Source organism: Schistocerca piceifrons, chromosome 6 (genome assembly GCF_021461385.2).
Source record: "Schistocerca piceifrons isolate TAMUIC-IGC-003096 chromosome 6, iqSchPice1.1, whole genome shotgun sequence".
NCBI lineage: Eukaryota > Metazoa > Arthropoda > Insecta > Orthoptera > Acrididae > Schistocerca > Schistocerca piceifrons.
The window spans coordinates 64202487-64226375 of NC_060143.1; the positions used below are offsets into that span (position 1 = coordinate 64202487).

Below are 23889 nucleotides of genomic sequence, written 5' to 3' on the forward strand. Positions count from 1 at the left end.
CTCCACAACTTCGCAGTGCCAATAAAGCATGGAAACACTGTTAAGCAATTCGATAATTGTGACTCACAAGCGGAAAAAGTCTTAAACGGTATTACACAGAAAGATAACACAACTAATTAGTTCTCGCTACGTGAGTCCATCAGCATGAAATGCATCGCATCATGTCGGAATTTGAAATGGGCGGCAACTGGAATGGCGGCTGATCACGTGAGGTGATGTTGGCGTCATGTTAGCGCCCCTGGCGGCAAACAGCCTAGATCGGTCATTGAGGAAGGCGCCATTTTCCCTATTCTGCTTCATGGTTCAACATGAGTGATTATTCAGCGGTTGCGCCGCCATCAAATTTCAGTCAAAGTTCAGCTTTTGCTGCCGCCCTTCAACGTGCGAGACAGGTACGAATTCAATATAAAAATAAGCAATAAATGAATTATAATAACTATGTTTTTCGTTCGATCTTGTCGTTTAAAATGGGTACCAAGTGTGGCTGAGCGCCATGCTTTTGTGTTGCATTGTTTGCTTGAGTGTTATCGTAATTATGTTTTTCTGTGTTTTAAATCGTCTTTTGCCATAAACGTCTAGGAGTGACGTGCAGTAATAATTACATTAATACTTATTCGTGTCGCTTCAGCTGGAATGGCCGGCCTTGGAATTTGTAATGGAGGACAGCCACCTTAAGGATGAGAGTAATTTGTCGAATGTGATGTAAGGAGTAGTGGTTCGGATTGTAAGTAGGGTTCACAGTTTGCAAGTGTATCACTTCTATGTATTTCGGCCGTCACCGGCCATCTTTCAGGTCTACTCGAGCAAAATCGATATTTTTTGCGTAGTCCTTACCGCGGCGCGAATACAGCAGAGCCATGGCCCTGCAGTACACGACGCTGAATAGTGTGTTAATGTACACTGACAAATTTCACTGTGATAAATAGCATTTTTAAGACTTGTTCGGATATTCATGTACTTCCGTTACACTGAAGATAAATGTAAGCTGTGCCTTTGACTTGTGGAGGACTTTCACTAAATTCCGGCTCACAATGGAAAATGCTCTTCAGGTATATTACTTGCTTAGGTTGGTGTTGACGCGTAGTTTCTAATTGTTACAAATAACTAATACTACAGGGAATGGCTGATAGGGGGCGTTGCAAGTCTGCACCCAATCAGCTTACTAAAATTTACCTGAAAGTAATGTGAAGTTTTCATAGACTACATAGTCATTTGTGTGTTCCTGGTGATTTGTATTAGTTGTTTTCACATTTGAGCATGTGTAACTAGGCATGGTAATCTTCGTGTATTTGAATGTGTAACAATGAGCTATGGTATTGCACTTTTTATTATATGTGCTGAATGACAGATTGAAATCTGCATGCTATCTCCAAATGCTACAGTTGAATTAAATGATTCCAGTCCCTAAAGTCGTTTCTTTAGTTAGGAGAGTGATTAGCTTAATAATTTATTAAGAGATTAACCAGGCTGCATCATTTTTAGATGTAAACATGTCAGATACCCAGTTGTTTTGTTTTGATGTTTATAAGTTGTTAGTTTTCAACCTACTTTTATTATGGTCCTGGAGAGCGGATGTGCTTTCACATTTGTTATATTTTGTATATTTTTGTTGTAAGATGTCTATTTTTCTTAGTTTCTTATTTGGATGCTCAGTTGTAGGTGGCTGTTTAAGCAGTTGTTTCGTGTATGCTCTGAAGTGTAGAAGTGTTCTGGTGTTAGTTAAGACGTGGATAACTGAATGTAGACATTTTCCTCTCTGCAGAGCGTCTTTTTGCAGTTTACTTATATTATTGACTACTATTTACACAATGTAACAAACTAGTTTGCATTGGTTAAAGGTTTGCATGGAAATGAATGGTTTGAAAGTTATCAACACACAGGTTGATCCTGACGACAGAAATCGTCAGTAAGCATTGTGTCTTAAGAAACTGTTTAACAGTATATAATATTGAGGATGGTAGTGTAATTGTGAAATCTTTGACTGCTGTAGGTAGTGAAATTTTCATGCTCCGCCACTCTACAGATGCTGTTTGAGGTAGTGTCTGCTCTTGTTTCCCTTCAGTGCTAATGCTGAGTTACCTTGGGTGTCCTTGCTGATCCTTGAACTTCACCACTCGGATACTTCAGTGCTGTGATGAGCTCAAGCTCACAGTGCCTGCACCATATCTCAGTAGTTCTGACCACTAGTTGTGTTTTGGTCGGTTTATTGTTGTGATCGTGTGTTGCGTCATTAAGTTTTGATTTACATCTGTTTGTTACTCAGGATTTGTCTGTTTTTCATTTTCTATAAAGAAAATTAGGCATCATGGTTACACATGAACAGATCATGGATATACGAACGAGTGTGACAGTCTGTATGTATTATTTGATGTTGACATGAGTGGTAACTCATCCATAGGTTCTGAAAGCTGCAATCCTAAATTGCCTGCATCAGCAGGTGTGGTGTAGCACTCCTCTCTCAAGTTTCAACAAGTGTAATTAATAATTCTTGTGAATGTGAAGACTCAAAAACTGATATAACTTTTAGAATGGAACACCAAATTTTGTTTAATTTATTGAAGGAAAAGCCATCTTTACATCTGTGCATTTGTAACAATTGTCAATTTGCAGCTTAGCTTTGAACTCAGAAATTGTTTGCCTCAGTGGTGGCATATCTGTGAAGAGACTTTGTGGAAAGCACTCTAGTGCAAAACATGAGGGAGGGCTCTTGGATAACAACAGCCTGGGTAGAAAAATATACACAGGCTCCTATGCTGTCTGAAATAGCCTATTAGGTGATTGTCACAGTTCTCAGCTGCTACTGTAGCAAGCATGTTTGCAGGAGCCAAAGGGTAAAGAATTTTTCTGAATTTACAAAGTGCATTTAAGTGTGCTGCAAACCTGGAGTTTATGCTGCGTTACAGGTAACTTCATTAGAACCTTTATTTGGTATTTGCATTTGTTGGCTTCGCCAACTCGCAGTTTACCACCTTCCAATCTGACCTAGACCTTGGGCTGCTGTTCAAATTAGTCTGCCAACACAACCAAGATTTGGGGGGGGGGGGGGGTTGCAATATTACACTCTACCAACTGATTTTAATAATTTTACATTTGAAGTGAATGACTTTCAAACTGTGGTAAGCATATGACAGGGTGCAAATTATTTGAGGGGAATTGAAAGGCTTCGTGAAGTTTGCGATACTGCCATAGTGGCTTGACCACGGATGATGCTGTTGGCACTTTTTTTTTAAGAAGTTTGTGGTGGTGGTATGTAGTGTAGTCAGGTATCTTGTTACCGTGGAAGGGGACATTTTGTTTAATGTGATGATTTGTGTACATTGCACATTGTGTAGTTGTTACTATATGTGATGGAAACCCATAGTTTCAAAATGTGACCTGATATTTTCAAATTTTAATGTTTAAAGGTGTTAACATCCTAGGTTCCAAGTAATTTGATTTTTAGAATGTTTGACTGTGCCATGTATGTCTGTATTTATGCTATGCCTTACATACAAATTACGTGGTGACAAGATTTTTGATGGCTTTGCCTGTATACCCATGGTCTTTGACCTGAAAATGTGTGGTTGACACATTGAACATCGTTAGGGAGGCAGATTGTGCTTAATACTCTTTAAAGTATTCAGCTAACTGAGCACAGGAAAGAAACAATGAGATTGTTTTTGGATGTTTATATGTGTTACTACTTCTCATCACTCATACCCAGTGGTAATAGAGCTCCCACAGTATTTGTATGCAAATAATGAGTCACATTTACACTATTTTTTTTTTAATTGCTCCAGGTGTTCCAGTTATACTTTAGTCATGTCTTTTCACTGCAGACCCTCAGCGTTAGGAGTGCCTGTTTTAGCACACTACTCGCATTTGGGAGGACAACAGTTAGTTCTCTGCAATTTCTCTAAATAGTTCCAGGCAAACAGAATGGTTCCTTTGAAAGTGCACAGCCAGTTTCCTTCCCCACCCTTAACACAATTCAAGCCTGTGCACCGTCTCTAGTGACCAAGCTGTCGATGGGACATCAAACCCAGTCTCCATTCCTTTTCCCATCTGAACAAGCCTCTGTAGTCTCACCAGTGCTGACAGACTGCAGTGTCACACTCGGCTGATACATCTGTCACTGGATGAGGGTATGCAGGGGCATGTGGTTAGTCTACCACACTCCTGTTTTCATTTTTTGTGACTGGAGCCACCACTTTTCACTGAAGTAGCTCCTCAGTTGGCCTCACAAGGACGAAGTGCACCCTGCTTGCTGCTCACCACATCCAGGCTGTCACCCATCCAAGTGCCAGCCAAGCCTGACAGCACTTACCTGATCTGGAGGGAGCTGGTGTTAACCACTGTGGCCAGGCAGTTGGCAGTAAAATGTTTAGTGAACCTGAAAGTATAATTTGGCATTGATATCTTCAATTATCAAATATTTTTTCATATCATGTCGTCCCACCCTCGCCATCGTGCTGTGGGATGGTTGGGATATATTACCCTCAAAATATATTTACAGAAATAATTATTCAAATATTGAATCAAGTATATACAAAATTTGATTGCTTAACTCAAGAACTGGAGCAATTTAACTTCCACAAGTACAGTGATGGTAGGTGATTCTTACTCCCAAAGAAGCCGTTATAATTAGGTGCATGGTATAGGAATCCATAGAAGATTAACAAACATGCATCAAAATACTTGGAGATTTGTTCATTATGTAATACAGTTCTGAATTTACGTTGTGCTTTATTTATAATTGTCAAACATGGGGCGAAGAAAAAAATATTACATTTTTAACCTATATGCTATACATTGATAGAAGTGCTGTTACAGTGAACAGCATTGTTGCTTTCTTTAAATTGCAAAGTACATAATGCTGTTGGTGGTACCAGAGGTATGTGACTGAAAACAAGGCATCTGTAAAGCTACAGCAACAATGAAGTTGCTTTACATGATTGGAGATGCAAGAAGCAGCTATGCCAAATTAATTTTTAACTGTCATGGCACCTTTTCATGTACAGATTGCAGGGGCAATGCTGTGCCCAGGCCATTAAAATGTTACACTTGACATATGTGTTTAAAGTTGGTAGCGTAACAGGTTAATAAGTGAAGTACAAGAAGCACGAGGTGTTGGATGGGGGGAGGGGTCATGAACCAAGCACAGTGTGGTTATCTCTGGCGGTCGTGATGTCAAAGCTCGCATGTTTGCCGGCCTCCTTTGCTGTGAATATAAACGATGTGCATTGTGTGTGGTTTCTACAGTGTTCTTGCGTTGTACTGTGATTTAGAAAATGACACTGAAAAAAATTAGTTGGCCCAGTGACAATCCTTTGCGTCAAGGTGTGCTGCTATACAGCGCAGCACCGTAGTTGCTACAGAGAACTTGTGAGCTGTAAGAGCAGGAGGAAGAATATGCAAGTATTCATGGACAGCTATCAGTTCCTGCTGACAAAGTTGTGGAACAAACATCAAAAGATCTTGAAATTAGTGCAAAAACAGTAATAAGCAAGGGAATGTTATTGTAAAAGTAAAAAATATGTAGATGTGAGCTGTAATGATTCAGAGCCGTCCTGATCAGATAATATATTTTTAGCGAGCCCTGGAAAGTAGGAAAGGCAGCCTCGCCCTATCACAGGCACAGATTCTTGCAAGGCTGATGCAGTTTGCAGGCATATTTATGCTTACTACAACATGAAAGAGTATCCTACAGTAGCAAAGTTAACTAGTATCATTAAAAGAAAGTGAACTTTTCAGGGGTGAAAAGTTACTGAAAATTGTTCAGTAAAGTACTGGCTTCTGTAACAAAGTACTAAACAAATGCAAAGTCCTGTTAGAAATGGCACATATTGTTACACCTTGAACCATATTTTTGCACAAAATTGTGGCCAAAAACATTAAGTAAATTTTTGTTTTTAATGACCATGAATACAGTTTTGGTGCTGATTCAGACTACAGTGACGATGAGGAGCTGGATAGAATTGCACTATTGTCACCATAAAATGGTGAACGGAAATCTATGAATATCGGTTATTTATTCCATCGTTGCCATTATAAAATGTAGTGAGATATTAGCATCTCGGTTATTATTTATTTTGTAAACTATGTACTGTGTATTTTTCAAGGTATCAGTCATAGTTAAATGTATATTTTCTGTTTCTTTATGCAGTTATCGAAACCGTGTGCTGTATTACGAATATTTCTGCATTGTTATGCAGTTGTTCATTTGCTGTCATTTTGGTACTCATAAATTAAGGATAATCGCAGAATGTGGCGCCACACAATGTGGCACTAAAAAAAACTGGCGTCAATAGCATAGGCACATAGGGAACACACACGACAGGTCTGTAAGTCCATGGTATTGGTGATAAGTTGAGAAAACAGTCACAAAACAAAAAATGCCGCTGTTTCCTGCACATGTACTCAGACATCAATATGGGATATGATCATCATGCACATGTATGCAGGCCACACAACGGGTTGGCATACTCTGGATCAGGTGGTCGAGCACCAATAATAATCCCACCCCACACTATCAAACGACGACCTCCATACATGTCCATTTCAAAGACATTAAGGGGTGGGTATTTAGTTCCTGGTTCACGTTAGATGAAAACCCGGCAAGAATCACTGTTCAGACTATACCTGGACTCGTCCGTGAACATAACTGGGACCACTGTTCCAATGACCGTGTACTGTGTTCTTGACACCAGGCTTTAGGTGCTCTCCTGTGACCAGGGTCAGTGGAATGCATATTGCAGGTTTCTGGGCGAATAAACCATGTCTGTTCAGTCGTCTGGAGACTGTGTGTCTGGAGACAACTGTTCCAGTGGCTGCGTTAAGGTCCAAGGCTACCTGCTGTACTCCGTGGCTGTCTGTGGGCATTGATGGTGAGATATCGGTCTTCTTGTGGTGTTGTACACTGGACATCCAGACTTGCTTGCTTCACTGTACTCTGACATGCACTAGCACACCTCTTCGCATGTGGTCTGCTGCCAGCATATGACGACCGCAGGTCAAATGCACCACATGGTCATACTGCGAGGTGATTTGAACCTGCAAACTGCCTACCAGAGCGTTGTTTCACTATGTGTCAGCATTATCCTTAGGTTATGAGCACGAGTATAAATGGGACAAAAAACTGTATTGTCTGCTATGTGTATAGAGGCTGCAGTTGTAACATCACTATTCCAGTATAGCCATTGTAACTTGATGTTGTGTGAACTGTTAAGTTGAATGTTTCTCCAGTGAAGGTTTAAATACCAGTCTTCTGCTACAACCAAGTTTTCAAGTGACACTGCTATGCGAATTGTATACATGTGGACTAATGTTTTCCAGTATCAATATTTTGGAAACAGTGTACATGTGGTTAGCCTGCCATGTGATTACCATTTCTAGTTACAATATTCAGCAAATTGACATTTCATTGAGTTGCGGCAAATACTTTCCAGTTTGTATGAAATGTTCAGTTGCCAGTTTTCATGTCTTACTCCATTCGTAGTGGAGTAGGTCAGCATTGCATTTAGCCTGATAACAAGTCCTTTTTCTCATTTTGTAGCCGTCATTAAAAGTATTGATTCTTGCTGTCTCGTAGTTTTTATGTGGATGTTGGAAGAATTTACTTTTGAGTAAGTATCACTAAGCTGTGTTTGGTCAGTTTGAGCGTATGAAATTGTTAAACTAAATGGTGTTAGATGTGGTAATGGAAAGTTCATTTGAAGGAAAGGTATTATGTAAACATAAATTTGTCATTGTGCGAGGATTTCTTTTATACTGATATGTTTCCACAATGGTAACATTTAGCAAGTTAGGTGTCATGTTAGTAATTCACACTATTTACACCAAATGATGTAAACCATGTTTGTTGTTACTAATGTTGTCACACACAAGTTTTTTAGGCATTCATTGCCTTGTATCTGAATTATCTGAATTTAATGTAGCTGTATTTCTGTGGCCTTCCTTGCATTTTCAGCAATTTGCTATTCACAAATCATTCACTTCCTGTAAGTTTCCAGTAGAGTCATACACATGGACTACACTGTCCTGTCACAATAATGTGATGACCATCTTTGTTAGAAATCGGTGTGCAATAACCACTAACAAGACCGCAGGTGTCAGCACAAGCTGTGGAGGGTATAAGAATGAGGGGATGTGGGGGAAAAAATGCAATTGTCGTAATGTGGAAATGGAGTGATCTGTCTGACATTCTAAAGGGCATGAACATTGGCTTTCACACCAGAGGTGGAAGCATATCTGAAATGGCAAAGTTTGTAAACTGTTCGCATGCCATTTTGGGCAAAGTATACTGTGCCCGGCAAAATGGAGCTATCCGAAACTTGTGCTGAGGCAAGTGTGGTGCACTATGGGCTTTAGATGACAGGTGAAAAAGATGGCAATCTGTATTTGCAAGTGGTTGTTAAATTCTTGAGTAACTGAGTGCCCAGCCAGAGCAGGTGCTAGTTTCATGCACCCCTGTTGACTGATGTTCATTGGTGACAAGGGTGGAATTGGCACAGCAATTCTGCAGTTGGCCTTTTTAGGTGAATCAAGTTTTTTGATCGATGGACAGATTGCTGTTGGCATGTACAGCGTGAAATGCCTAAAAGTAAATGCCTTGCAACAATCGTCGGAAGGGGCCAGACTTGGGGGTGGGAATTTTATGGTCTGGGGAATGTTTTCGTGGCATTCTGTGCGTGATCGCACCATGCAGTGGATCAACATAAGTGCGCATCTATCCTTGGGACCCATGTCCACCCAAACAGGCAGTTCGTTTTCCTTTGGCATGATGGCATCTGCCAGCAGGACAGTGCACCATAGCTCACTGTTCGAATTGTACTTGTGTTGTTCAAATAGCACCGGGATGAGTTTACCATGCTCCCCGGATTGAAACCCAGTCAAGAATCTGTTGAACCAACTCAATCATGCTGCATGCGCCATGGATCCACATCCTTGTCATTACATTCCAGAACATCATTGACATTCTTCCTGTGTGTGTCATGACAGTCAGCACTTGACCTTACGTAATTTATTCATATTGATACAACCTGTGTGTAGTCTGTGAACTTAAAGGTTAGTGGTGTTTAATGTATGGTTCTTTGATAGCTGTCGTAGTTCAAAATTTTCATTGCCAATGCTTTCCTCTTCCTGTATGTCCTTCACTCACAGATGGTTTTTGATACCACCTAGCGTGTCTGTGTGTGTTTCCAGTGATTGAATAGTGCATATTCCTAAATTTGAGTACATTGCTGAAATCTTTGTTTGAAAGCACTTTATCACCTCATAAACAACCCCCTCCCCCCACACATGCACGCACATTGCTGCCAAAGTACTCACATTTCATACACAGCACTAATCACACTATTGTATCCTTCTGGTCAAGAATTGAGTCAGCTTCATTTATGCAGTTAATAAACTCAGTGATCGGCTTATGTTGATAAGCTTCGCGTGACATTGCCTGAAGCAACTTTTTTAAGGCTGTCAATTGTGACTGGGACACCAGTCATGAATACGGAGCCTTTTTCTGTATAGTGGTGTAGTGTAGTGCTTAAAGTATAAACATTAAGAGTAGAAGGTCAAAGGTTCAAATCTTGTCAAATACTGTGCTGCATCATTTCCATCGTAGTACTGGTTTTTTAGTTGCTCTTCTTTTTCATTTTGTCGGTCTTTTTTGTTTGGAATCTACTTGTGTTGCCTATAAACAACAATCAAGTGACCACATGAACTGCTTATTGGTTGGTGATGTGGAATTCCATGTAGCCAATGTGAGAACAGTTTCATGTAACCAGTGACAGCGGGAAATTAGTTAGTATTTATTGCTAAAACTGAAATTCTGCTGCAGAAGGTGGCTATGCAAACAAACATATTGTGTTCATAGTCAGACATTGAAGTTTTTGTCTTGAAATTGTTTGTAGGGTTAGCTTTAAATTCCGTGAACAAAGTGAGCTTGATTTTAATTCTGCTGCAGATTGTTGATTGCCATTTTCTTGGATAAATTGCACATCGTGAGGCTGTGGTTAGTTTGGAACAAGAGTTTAAATTCAGATCTACAAAATCTGTCTGCCGTAGTTCAGTCATTGATCACCAAAAATCAGCTATCGACAGAGCATCTTCCATTTTCGTCATCCCTTGTGATGGCTGCTTCCACCAGTGCTCTGTGTTACACATTAACTGCATTTCTGAAGTGACCTGCTGTGTGTGTGTGTGTGTGTGTGAGCGCGCATGCGTGGGGATGTGCGTGCCTCCTGTAATCAAGCGGGCTTGGCAGGATATTTAGATGTTGTTTTATCTTGTTGTAAGCTCTCAAACTAGAGCATGTAGGGTGTTGTTGTAAATGGCAATGGTATGTTAATTTATCTGTAAAATAAATCTCTGTTTACAGATTGCAGCCAAGATCAATCCTGGTGGCTCAAGTGAGAGCACTGGTCAAAAACGGCCTTTGGAAGAGGGGACAGGTGAGCCTTTCCAAGAGTGTAATATCAAACTTGTCAACTATAAATTAAGACTGAAACATACCGTTTCATTCATGTGTAATATATGTGTATTGTTCCACTATAGCAAGTTTTGTTGAATGGAAACTCTTTCCTATTACTTTATCTAATCACCTCTGCATAGTACATTTACTTTTACATTTTCATCAGCAGAAGTGTGTTAGCAGAACTAAATTTGCAGTGTGTTTGGTGCTTGGGCGAATAAATGGTACAGCAGGAAAGGAAAGCTGTACACTGTGTGTGTGTGTGTGTGTGTGTGTGTGTGTGTGTGTGTGTGTGTGTGTGTGTGAGAGAGAGAGAGAGAGAGAGAGAGAGAGAGAGAGAGAGAGAGACTTAATTCTGTTGTGTGACCCTGTGGAACAAGTTGAATGGGGAAAACAATTGCAGGGGAGCCCGAGGCCAAGAAAGCGGCCACAACTAGTGATCCGCAGATAGCGGCACTTCGGGCACAGCAGACTACTTCACAACCAGTGAACAACGCAGCGGCAGCTGTTCAGGCGGCTGCCGTGGCAGCCAGGGTGGCGGCGGCTGCAGCAGCTGGACTCCCAGGCCTGGGGGGCGTTGGTGTCCCAGGCCTAGGAGCTGTTCAAAATGAAGACATCAGAGTGCCTGACAAAATGGTTGGCCTGAGTAAGTACAGTGTTAAGCAGTTGCTACTTATTTATTTTGTAAAATCTGTAGGACACTTGATAGTTTTTTTGACAGAACAGAACTTTCCTAATAGTTAAATTACATGAAATGGATGTGGATATTAAATTTTTAAAGATAGATACATGATAAATGGCAAACTTATTTGCTGAGTTCGTTATGAATCTAAAGTTACTGTAATTTGAGAATATGAAATGGTTATTTACAGTTTTTCCGTAATGTGATATACCGTAGAACCAATTTCGGTTTGAATGACACAATTTTTTATTACAGTGTTAATTGTTCACTTAATAAAGGTAATGAATGCTGAGGTATAAAAATGAACTGTAAGGATTGCTTCCTAATCTCCCTCAAACCGTAATGTTAAAGACAAAAGACAAACACTATTTTCTGTAGAAGGGGAGATGGTTTTGGATAATAGCAGAAAAAGGCTGTGTGCAGGGTGGAGCAATTGAAAAGCAGCTCAATGGGCAGTTGGTCTGCATTGGCAATGGGTTGCTGACCAGCTGGCAATACTGCTCTGCACACGGGGCAGCGGAGTATTGCTTGTTGCACCCAAGGATGTTCCTTTTACACTCGTCATGTAGAGGATAGGTTCAGGCTCGGAGGAAGATGTTGTTCCTTGTTGCAAACTAATAAGGAAATGATCAACATTCTGGATTCATTGATTCATCCAAAGAAATGTAAACTTCAGGCTATATGTAGCAGCCAAGGAGATGTAACAGATTAGAAATTTCTAGCTCTTTGTGGAACAACTAAACAGTGCTACTGTGATTTGGTGCAGTTGATTTCTTGTGCTGTGACACAATGGTGGTTTTATAGCCCAAATATTGAGAGATTTATATACATGGAAATGTGGTGCTGGTGGTTTGTGCTTGTCAAGTCAGTTAATGTGAACACCATCGTATTTACATTTGTCGGTGATTTGTCTTTGCACTGTTAGTTTCTGCTTGACAGTGTAATTTTGCAGAATGATAAAGGGTATTTAGTCACATAAGAGAACACTATCAGTATGATTTATAATTCTTTTGCACATTTGCTTCCAGTGACATATGGGTAATTTTACTTTAAATAGTGAATGTTTGGTACACTACATATTTAATATTATAAATTCCTTTTTCCATTTCACACCCTGCTTTGTCTGTCAGATGACTCCTGCAGTAGCATAGGAGTTTGTAATTGCATAAAATGGGATGATTTTAGACTTCTGTACACACCTAACGTTCACAGCCTGCTTGTTCATCTTGAAATGCTGCAAGTTTGAGGCGCCATGTCACGAATTGTGCGGCCCCACCCGCCAGGAGTTTGAGTGCTCCCTCCCTCACGCATTCGGGAGCGTGTGTGTGTGTGTGTGTGTGTGTGTGTGTGTGTGTGTGTGTGTGTGTGTGGGGGGGGGGGGGTCAGTCCTTGGCATAAGTTAAAGTAGTGTGTAAGTCTAGGGACTGATGACCTCAGCAGTTTACTTCCTTAGAAATTCACACATATTTGAACCTCTTCAAATTAAACTGGCACACAGCTTTATTAGAGACATGACACAACTCAAATCTCGTGGTAACAAGGGCACCGAATCGCTGGGAACTGATTCGCAACAGGTTGGAAGTGATTGGCTGAAGTCACTCCAGTCATGCTGTCTGTAAAGGTGCATTAAATTACAGGGGTAAAGATTCACTGCCAGCTTATGTGGACAGTGTTGCTTCTGAATGACTCCTTGTTTGGAGGGCCTTAGTATCTTTTCTCAAATTGATTGGAGATAGGCATTCAGGATGAGGTAAAGGAACTAGTTTTACAGCTGTGTGGTCTGAAAGCCAGTGTGTTTTAGTAGGGGTTTTAACTAACAATATCAATATTGTGGTGATTATCTTCATTCAATTTTAGTATGCTGTTATATAATACATTGTAGTGTAATCTTGTTAACATTTTACTGCAAAAATTTTATCATTTTGTTTTTTGATCAAAAAGTTCGATGATGTAACAGTACACCATCATGAAACATACATTTAATTGAAGTTTTGCATTATTAACATCACATTTTGATTCTGTAGCATTCTTTAGTTTGTGGATTGTCATTGTTTGTGAATATTTGTATTACAAACCATTAACAAGAAGTGTTCAGAAACGTTAATGCATTTAGAAGCTCTTGTAGGGGATTATAAATTCATGAACTTCTTTGTTAATTAAAGATCCCTCACTTCCATGCCAATCTTTAGTGCCTCTCTTTTTCTTTCGGTTTTTATGTTTTGAATATTGCTAGAAAGTATTGAGGGAGAAAGAAAAGAAATTTGATCAGAAGTTACTGTTAAGAAAGAATTCTGAAGGTTGTTGATACTGAAAATAGGTAGTAATTGTTCTCAATACATTTTTCCATTCAGATATTTCTTTAAATCAGCAGAATAGTTCTTATGTCTAATCTATCCAGTCTTATCTATAAGAAACGCCAGTTCTCTAATGTCATTGGTTGCGATGATTGTGGGATTTAAAGTAGACTTGGATCCAAGAATAAATTTTCGTAGTTTGCTTTCAGTTCTATAACTATAATAACCTGGTAATCTAATATAACTTGTACTATTAATTTACAGTTATTGGAAGAGGTGGTGAGCAGATCAGCAGATTACAGAATGAATCGGGTTGTAAGATACAAATGGCTCCTGATAGCGCTGGTATGCCAGACAGAACATGCACTCTCACAGGAACACGGGAGGCCATTAAGTAAGTACTTCAGTACTATTTTGGTGCCCTTTGCTTGACTGGAAGCATAGTATGTGCTTATCAGTTTTCTATTGGGCAAATAATAAGAGATGAAATTTCTCAGGTGTGAACCAATTGTTCATTACACCTGTAGCCCGATTCATCACACACTAGTCTTTTTAAAGAATTGTTCATTCAGGTACCTTGTTCAGGGCCTATTTTCTTCAGTTTTGAGGCCTGTCCCACTTTTTGTCTAACAAGTTTTTATTGAAGTGCTTCAATGAGATGTATTTTTAAAGTATTTGTAAGTATTGTTGAGGTTGATTGGTCAGATATAATTGTTATAAACTTTTTGTTTATTAAACTCGACTATTTGAGCAGTGAGGGTGTTTTTTTTCCCCCCCCCTCTAAACTTCATCGCATTGGTCATAGCACAAACCAAATTATTGTGCCACTGCAGAAGTAGCTTCTGCAAGTTAGTGGAAAAGAGTATCTCACCTTGCTGCAAGTAGTTGCAAGGTGCTGGAAGTTCTTCTCAAACTTGCAGTAGTTTTGTGTATTCAGTACTGTTACGAAAATGTCGAAAAGAATGGGGCAAAAGCAGTGCTGAGATAAATGCATTGATGCAACCCTTAAACATTTCTAGTTGGCCAATGCAGCTATCGAAGCTAAAATGAATTTACCATTTGTTTTACCAGAAGGGAAAATAGAATGGCAGTACAGACATCTCTAAATTTGAGCTGAATTTTTAAGGTTGGCAGAAATATCAGTGTATTACAATCGTAATGAAAGTAATAAATACTGTTTGCGAAAATAGAATGTTTTGTGATATATTGGTTATATAGCATGCCTCACGTTTGGCTCCAGTTTTTGAATACTTGATGGTATAATAGAAGAGATGTCCAAAACTGGACATGACATCCTCAGAAAATTTCTAATCGGTGTGAAGTCCACGGATTTTATTTCATTTAGTTATTGAAGCTGAAATAGGTATGCCTCTGTATGCATTTTCACCCAAACATTTCATTTTTTCCTAATTATGTTCTTCATAATTTTCTTTGCCAACGATAACTTCAGCAGATACACTTCTGCAAGTATGTGCAGTGAGTTCCTGAAATTAATTTGGCAAAAGAACTTGAAGAAGTGAGCTTCAGCAAGTTTTTGTTCTTTAACATTTCAGGATGTGGTTGCAAAAGTTACTTGCTACTGTACACTATACTTTTCTTATAGTACTCATCATTAATGGTAAAAAGGAAGTGTAAAGTGTTACACAAAGGAGCAAGACATTTAGTGTTCTCTCTCTCTCTCTCTCTCTCTCTCTCTCTCTCTCTCTGTGTGTGTGTGTGTGTGTGTGTGTGTGTGTGTGTGTGTGTGTGTGTGTGTGTGTGTGGGGGGGGGGGGGGGGGACAAAAGAAGTACTCGTGCGATGTCTACCTCACCGTTGCTGGTTTCATGTGACAGCAGCTGAAGCATGATGTGTAAGACTAGCAGCTGAAGTATGATGTGTAGGGCTGACGTAAGAATCATGCAGTGTCCAGTGAAGTAAACATTTGTATTAGTGGAAGTACATATTTCTAAATTGCTAGGGAAACTGCCATTATAACAATGAAATTGGTGATCAGTTTACAAAAAAATATTCTAGTGCGTAAAGGAGGCTGCATTGTTACAGTTCACACAATCACTAGGCATGGCCTTTATTGTTCAGTGAAGTTACATTCAGTGCATCAGTTTCAAAGTTATTAGCATAACTTTTATGGACATGTCAGTGTTTTCAAACATTTGCAAATGAACTACTGCTATACATATCAGATTTAAATGACAACTTATGTCAACAGTGAAACATTCCTAATTGCTGCCTGTGAATGGTATTTTTTGTGGCTAGCATGTTGTCTATGAAAACAGTGTTGTTCAGCAAGTGTGCAGTGAAGAAAGAAAAATTCGTAACTAGAGACATTGATTTATTGCTGACTTCACATCTGGGCCAAGAAATTGATGATGAATTAACAATTGCTATTGATTGTTAGTAATTTGACCTAATATTTTTGTTAATGAACAGCCCAACACTCTAGTACTTCAGAATTGGATTTTGTTTTGCTACTTACTTGTCTAAGTTGGCTCCCATTACTTAAAAATATCGTGAAGGCAGTTGGAGGGCATTTTACTTTGTGTCAGAAATATTTCTTAAGTTCATTGCAGCTTAAATGGCACTTAAATTGTTAACTATTGCAGGATGTGCTGTAATGTCATTTGCAAAATGTTTGTCAATGGTGCTTAATTGTGCTGTATTCTTCCAGTCGTAATTAGAATTAACATTAAAAATATCCATTTTAAGTTCCCCACTTGTTGTGTCCTAGTAATTTCCTATTTTCTTTCCTATAGTCGTGCGAAGGAGCTGATCATGAATATTGTCCAACAACGCAGTAGAACTGAAGGAACTGGTTCTGGTATGGGTGATATGAACATGGGCTCATCAAACCATGCACATGTAAGTGATAAATCAAATTTAAAACAAAACACCACTTGTAACCAGGAAACATAGATTTATAATTTCATACTTTCTGCACTTTGCTGAAACAAGAGGAACATTTTTGAGGTCTCTTTAATTTTATGCCAAACTTACTTTCACCATTCATATAAAGTAAACTTACTCTATTAATTGTGAGCAAAATTTAAATTTTCATTTGAAGAAACAAGCTTGTAGAAATATTTTGAGAGAGTGAGAGAGGGTAGGGTAGTAGAAACTGGGGAAGACTATCATGTTGTACAGGTGGAGATCATGGTACCTGGTCCAAAAGTAGGACTGATTATTGGGAAAGGCGGTGAAACAATCAAGCAGCTACAAGAAAAATCTGGTGCTAAGATGGTGGTCATCCAAGATGGCCCTGCTCAGGAGCAGGAAAAACCACTGCGAATCAGTGGAGATCCTCAGAAGGTGGAGGTGAGCATTGCAAGAGTTGACTTGTTTAAAAATAGTTGGTGTGATGTTCACTGCTGTGAGATGTGTATTATTATCTTCAAATTGTTGCTTTTATTTTTATGTATAAGAACTATCAGAATGATGTTCCATACTGCAGAGCATGGAGTGCTTGAATTTAATCACTGCTGGATTTTATTACTTCAAATCATGATTAGAATTCTTTAAAAAATAAGATTCAAAATACAGCTGAATTTTGAAGACTCGGTGTTACATGAATTGGTTTCATTTCAGTATGCGAAGCAGTTGGTGTATGACTTGATTGCTGAGAAAGAGATGCAGGTAAGCATGTCAAGTTGCAGATTCGGACAGTGTTTGATATATCAGTAGTTTTTCTACTGGAATCACTGAGAAATGTCGTAAGAAATAAATTGTTTGTGAAGCACTGAGTGACTTGCAAGTGATTGACATGTCAGCAGGCATTCAGCCGCGGGGGCGGAGGGCAGCGTGGGGGTCAGGGGGGCAACCACAACTACGATGAATATGGTGGAGCTGGTGGGGGTGGTGAAGCAGGCGGAGACACAGCTGAGGTTAGTTTTGCCTTCACTTTGTCGAACCCTTAGTGTCCTTACTTAGAAGGCCTTTTCACAACCTGTGGATATGTGCCTCTTTTCAAATTGGTGTTACCAGCATCATAGGAGACCTAAATTTGTTCCTTGTTCTGCATTTATTTGGAGACCTCATTTTAATAATGTTCACATGGTTACAAGTGGTGCTTGTTGCTGGACATGGTTTTGAATGTGAAGAGGCCTCCTAATTCTTAATTTTCCATTATTCTTTAAAATTGTATTGTAATTTTGGGTGATAAGATTCAGGAGATATTTAAAGGACACTCATTAAGACAGTCTCTTGGAAGCATGCATCAGTTGGTTTAAGCACAATTCAATATGCTATCCCCAAGCGTCAGTATTTGTGTCGGTGCTAAATTTTGTGACATTTAAATGGTGTGCAAAAGTTTACTTATTGAAGTTCCCCAGCATGTGCAACACATTGCATCAGTACATTATTGTAACTTGAATTACATCAGACCTGGATGTTTTCTTTACTTTGACTATCCAAACCAACTGATGAAATGCTTCTTGAGGACTGAGCAGCTTGGTAGTGATTTTTGCGTTGTTTCCAGACACAAATATTCTTTAATTTCGAAGAATAAATAGTCCTGAATCATTAAATCACCTGCTGCATGTACTTGGATACTTGGGAATTTATAATGAAATCTGCATGGTTGGATTGAACTAACTCTTTTGATTAGTGAATTTAAAGCATTCAAGTAGTTCTGTATTGAAGGTTTGTTGATGTCTATTTTCAGGTTGCAGTGCCAAAGGCAGCAGTAGGTGTTGTTATTGGGAAGGGGGGAGATATGATCAAGAAGATCCAGAATGAAACGGGGGCTCGTGTGCAGTTTCAGCATCAGGGCCGTGACGAAAACCCTGGAGAGAGAAAGTGCCTATTAACAGGCAAACCTCACCAGGTGGAACAAGCTCGTAGAAGGATAGAGGATCTCATTGAGAGTGTCATGGTGAGAAGTTTCCTTCCGCTCCTGTCGTGTCTGTCAATATAGGCTGATTTGCATATTAGTACTGTGGCTTACCACTATGCTACCACTGCACCTATGCCACCCTTTAGGGACATATATTCATATTTGGCTCTGCATGTTGCTCTCTTCCCCATTTTCTTGGGATTTACTTATTGTCTTAACCTAAATTAATACATAAGATATCCATCTACAGTTTCAACATATAGGGCTCTAAATCGCTGCTACATGCGTCTAGTTCTTTAGAGAAATGATAAAGTAAATTTCAGCTTTGTAACATAGGACTTCTGTTCCATGAATTACAGTTGGCACAATGTTCTACATAAATTACTGTAATGCACTAATTCATGAAATTCTTAATGGGCTATTAATATTGGGCAGAGGCAAATTCCTACTTAACGCAGTAGTTTCTGTTGATGGAACGAATTTTTGAAATTGCGCATGTGATGAAAATGAAAAGCACAGACAGCTTCAGACAATTGAGGTTTCTCTCTCTCTCTCTCTCTCTCTCTCTTTCTCTCTCTCTTGACATAACTGTTCTTAGTTATTGCTTCTGTTTTGTCTTCTCTATTTACCTTAGTGGGGAAAGTCCATGAAAAGTAGCTGATGTGATGTCTGTCCTTGGATTAGTAGCAATGCAGCTGGATCTGATAAAAATTAGGTTTTGGTAGTTTTCCCTTCAGATCGCAGTTCTTGAATATGTATGACATAGAGGTTTAACATTTAAAATAATGAATTGACGGTTTATTCAGAATATAACACTTAGCTGTCTTGATGCAGGTAAACATTTGGAGAGATAGATACAAACTAAAATTGCTCTTTTAATACCGAAAACAGCCAATATCCTTCCTCAGTCATGTCTTTACTGGTTCCTTCATGCTTTTCTAGTTGGTAGTTCCTTTGCATTGCAGTACTTGTGAGCTGTGGTTGTGGAGCTTTTTTTGGCAGCCTTATTTCAAATACAAAAGGGTGGTATAGATTTGAGGTGCTGTTGATCTAATCCTTGGCAGGGCATAGTTGGATAATTTCCTTGTAGGATGCGAATAACATTCAATGCTCACAAACAGTTTATTTCTTCTGTGTGTTTTAATTTTTAATAAACGGTTCTTAGTATAATAAAGTTAGTTTATTGCTATAAATAAGTGGTAATGTAAGAAGTTTCTCATCAACATAGGGAATAATGTGCGGTGCTAATTAGTCTGCATTAATGTAAGAACAGACGTGGAAGCTCATTAAATGCTTTTATATATATATATATATATATATGCCTATTTTGGCAATGACAGTGTCGGTATACTCATCTTAGAGAGCAATTTCTTACTGTTAAAACAGCATGTGCTATATCGTTTTTAAAGTGCAAAATTCAATAAGATAATCCAAATCTCTGTGAAGAGTTCAGTTAAAATGTTGGCGTAATGCCTGTGGTTATGCTAATTTAGGTATGTATATCTGCCACAACAGGAGCCATAGCTTTTCTTTTGAGTTTACAAATCCACTTTTAGCATCATATTGACAAAATATGTGTGATTACAGCGTCGTGACAATGAGATGGGTCGCGGGCGGGGCCGAGGTGGTCCAGGTGGTGGGGGCGGACCACCTTATGACAGAATGGGCATGCGAGGGGGGGGTGATTTCAACAGTGGTGGTGGCTGGGATCGAAGACCTGGTGGGATGCAGCAAGGACAAATGGATAAACAAGAGGCTACATTCAGTATACCTGCTGCAAAGTGTGGTATTGTGATAGGTAGAGGTGAGTGAATACCTATAAGAAATTGGTTTGTCTTAAATTTTAGTTTTTTTAGGGTACTGGTGTAATTTGAAATACTAGACTGTGTTTGCAAGTCATACAAGAAATAACTGTTTAACTTGTTAAGCATAAGGAATGGAAGCAACAGGATGTGGGAAATGAAACTGTAAAACAGTGTGCAGTGAACTTGACATTCAGCTTTTTGGTTGTCGTCTAGTCAGTAATAGTTAACATTTGCACTTATGAACAATGATACGTATTTCAGTATCAAAGAGAATGCTTATCAGGAGGCAAAATGACTTGCCAGTAATTGGTTTAAGAAGGTGGATTCAAAGTACAGCCATCTCGCGCGCACAACATATGCGTGCACACGTAGACAAAAATTGTCGGTAAGCCCTATCATCTCCAGATTGAAGCTGGACCAGTGCTGCCTCTGACCTCTGTCCCTTAGTCCTTTATATTGCTGTCTCACACCCCTAAGTCTGAGTGATCTGCGTGTCCTTAACCCCTTCCTGTCTCTCCTCGTTACTTAAGTAATTATGAGAGTTAAAACTGTTCTTTGTGGTTGCATGTATGTCTACTTAAAATTTCACCTGCTGGAGATACTGGCAAGTCGTCTTGTTACAAACATGAACATTTTCTCAGGTCAGTTTCTCCTTCTATTGCAAGAGGAATGATTTTCACATGCAGATTAGGTAACTTTGGGAAGAGAATCGCTGTTTTTGTTGGTCCAAATATTTTTCAAATGATGTTTCTTCCTAGGACTTGAAGATTGTTTAGTACTGAACTACAAATTACACATTCACTTGCATAAAGATATTCTGGTTTTACTACTGTGTTGTAGGGCTGTATCTTCAAATTTTCAGACAGACACCTTTTGTTGTAGACATTCCTAGTTATTCCATAAGCTTCCTCCATGTTCTATACTCTTTCTTCTATAGTGAATTTTTCTAAGCCATTTTCTTGGATAATTTCTCCCAAATATTTAAATTTGTTTACCCTCTTTATCTGGCCAATATCTGTTGCTATGGATTCTGGAGCATTTTTTATATTTGTCATTTTTTTTTTTTCTACAGATATTCTTAAACCTGCTTTGTTGGCTGTTTCTTCTAAGAGATTGATTTGTATTCCAGCATTTGTTAGATTTTCAGAAAGAATGGCAAAATCTGCAGATGCTAAACAGTGAATTTCAATACCTTTGTTTTTAGTTCCCAGTTTGATTGGTGATAGCTTGTCTTCTTTTAGTTTTTGTTTCCATTCTCTACTATTTTCTGTAGTGCACAGTTAGAGAGGAGTGGAGACAGGCCATCACCTTGTCTTACACCTGTTTTTATGTTCAATGCCTTCGATATTTCACCCTGTAACTTCACTTTTGATTTGGTGTCTGTGAGTGTTTCACGAATAAGGTTTGTGCTAATTTAGATTTGATGCCAAATTCTCTGATCACTTCATCTAGTGTTACCCTATCAACTGACTCAAATGGCTTTTTAAAATCTATAGATGTTACAACTATATCTTTGGAGTTTGTAAGTCTTTGGCGAATTATAGACTTAGGTTGAAAATTTGTTCGGAGCAAGATTTGCCCTTTCTAAATCCACTCTGATACTCTCCCAATTGGCTATCAAGTGGTGTTTCTACCTTGTTCAGTAGTATTGTTGAAAATATTTTATAACCCACTGGCAACAAAGATATACCTCTGTAGTTATTTACATTTTGCTTATCACCTTTCTTGTGCAAGGGGTGGATGAGAGCCACTTTCCAGTCTTCTGGTATCTTTTCAGTTTCCCATATTTCTTCAAACATGAGCTGAAGGTTAGCTATAAGTTTTGGTTGAGACCATTTAATAAGTTCAGCTGTAATTGAGTGTTCTCCACTGGCTTGCTTGTTTTTTAGGGTACTTACTGCTTTTTTCATTTCTTCAGCTGTAGGTGGTGGATCTGCTTCTGTATTTAGACGGGGATCTGAAAATTCTAGTTTATAGTTTGGTTCTTCACAGTACAATAATTTTTCAAAGTACTTTCTTAGTATTTCACAATTCTGGCTGTTGCATAGACCTACTTTACCATTTTCATCTGTGAAGCAAATGCTTGGAGCTTGGTAGCCCTTTAGATGACTTTTAAACATCTTATAGAAATTCTGGAAGTTATTTTTTACAAAATTGTTTTGTATGTCAAGAAGTTGTAATTGCTCAAAAGATCTTTTAGCAGTCTTTTTATTATTCTTGCTGTTTCTTTCCTTTGCATTCTAAATGAATCAAGGTGTTCAGGCTTCCCAGAACATTTCCATTTCTTCCACTGCTTTGTTCTTTCTGTAACTGCTTCTTCACAGATTTCATTCCACCAGACTTTCTTCTTCATTTTGTTGTTCCAAATACATTTTTTGCTGCCCTTTTGATTTCTTTAGATATTTCTTCCCATTTCCCTCCTTTAATTTCTTCCTGAAAATTTATTACCTATTTGGTGATGTTGAGCCTGCCTGTATTATATTGAATTTTTGCTGTCTCTTGGTTTTTATTGGAGAAAAGATTGTTTAATCTTAGTCAGGTAATGATCAGAATCAAATTCCTTGTTTCTTGCTATTTTTACATTCATGATTTCTTTAAAATTGCATTTAAAAATAGCCACGTGATCTAACTGAAACTTCTCTAGTGTTGGATTTGGAGAGATCCATGTTTTTGTCTTTTTTGTAATTTTTTGAAGGAGGTTGACATTACCTTCAACTGAAATGTTCTACAAAGACTCATTAGTCTTGTGCCATTTTTGTTTGTTCTTTTATGGGCTGGATAATATCCTATTTTTTGAAATGATTTTTCCCTCCCTATTTGTGCATTAAAATCCCCTATTAGTATAACATCATTTGATTTTGGAAATTTTGATATTTCTTCTTCTAGAAGTTACCAGAATGCTTCCACTTTACTTGGATTTTTCTTATGTCATCATTGATTGGACCATGACAGTTAACAAAGATATACTGTTTATTTTTGCATTTAACTGTGAGAAGAGAGTCTTTCAAGCATGTAAAAGTTCTTATGGAATGATGTCATTTTTCTTCAGTTACGCTGTATACTAGCTAACCATGATCAGCTGATCATCAGTTTTTGACAACGGAGCAAAGAACGTCCTTTTATGAAGTCTCTGATTTTCCTCTCAAGCAGTGTGTTTGTACATTAGTAATTGTAATACTTCTATTGAGGACCTGATATTGCACATCCTGTACACTTAGGAACGGAGAATTCTTCTAATAACAGCTTAAACACATTACTTCAAAGTTATCGGTATTTAGATTGAGAGATCAGCCCATAGATTTACTGCCTTTGTGCAAATATAGGCCACATGCAAATAGTGGATGCAGCTGAACTTCTGACACAATATTACAGTAGAAAAGTAAATCTTAAATATAGGCCCCACTACTTAATTCAAAAATAACTTCAATTAGACAGTATTTTTGAATTCTCTCTTGTTGTCCTTTTTCAATGCTAGCATAACTAGTGTAACTATTAAGTTGGCAGAATAGAAAGGTATGCTAAATTATAGCTTCATCTGCTCTGCTGCTAGATGGCAGGCTGTCTAAACTCGACACGTGTGTTGTGATACTACTGGATTTATTGGGAGGTGTGGTGATGACTAATTCAAGAAATAGTGTTACGCAAGTTGAAGATGAGTGAAAAGTTAAGTGACAGTGGGAAAGGAGCATATTAGTTATGTGGAAAAATTTCAGATTTATCAGCCATACAGAGGAATATGGAAAGTGGAAAGATGGACCCAGATACGATGTTGTTGAAAAATACTTTTGTCGGTGGTGTGCAGCTGAGCTGAAATTCATAAGTACTTCGAAAGGT

The 23889-nt window shown here is 38.6% G+C and overlaps 1 protein-coding gene across 6 annotated transcripts in view; it reads left to right on the top strand.

Annotated features, from left to right (window-relative positions):
* The first annotated feature begins 252 nt into the window (after positions 1–252).
* LOC124802437 (far upstream element-binding protein 1) overlaps positions 253–23889 on the top strand; it is a 75600-nt gene continuing 51963 nt past the window's right edge. For 3 of the 6 annotated variants that reach the window (XM_047263217.1, XM_047263218.1, XM_047263219.1), the window contains exons 1-10: positions 294–392; positions 10355–10427; positions 10851–11093; positions 13688–13817; positions 16176–16281; positions 16564–16734; positions 17005–17052; positions 17187–17300; positions 18080–18289; positions 19838–20054. In XM_047263217.1, coding sequence (XP_047119173.1) covers positions 309–392; positions 10355–10427; positions 10851–11093; positions 13688–13817; positions 16176–16281; positions 16564–16734; positions 17005–17052; positions 17187–17300; positions 18080–18289; positions 19838–20054 — 1396 coding nt within the window. In that variant the 5' untranslated portion in view covers positions 294–308. Of the gene's footprint in view, positions 393–10354; positions 10428–10850; positions 11094–13687; positions 13818–16175; positions 16282–16563; positions 16735–17004; positions 17053–17186; positions 17301–18079; positions 18290–19837; positions 20055–23889 lie in introns of all 6 variants that reach the window. The other 3 variants (XM_047263216.1, XM_047263220.1, XM_047263221.1) reach the window with 3 other exon arrangements.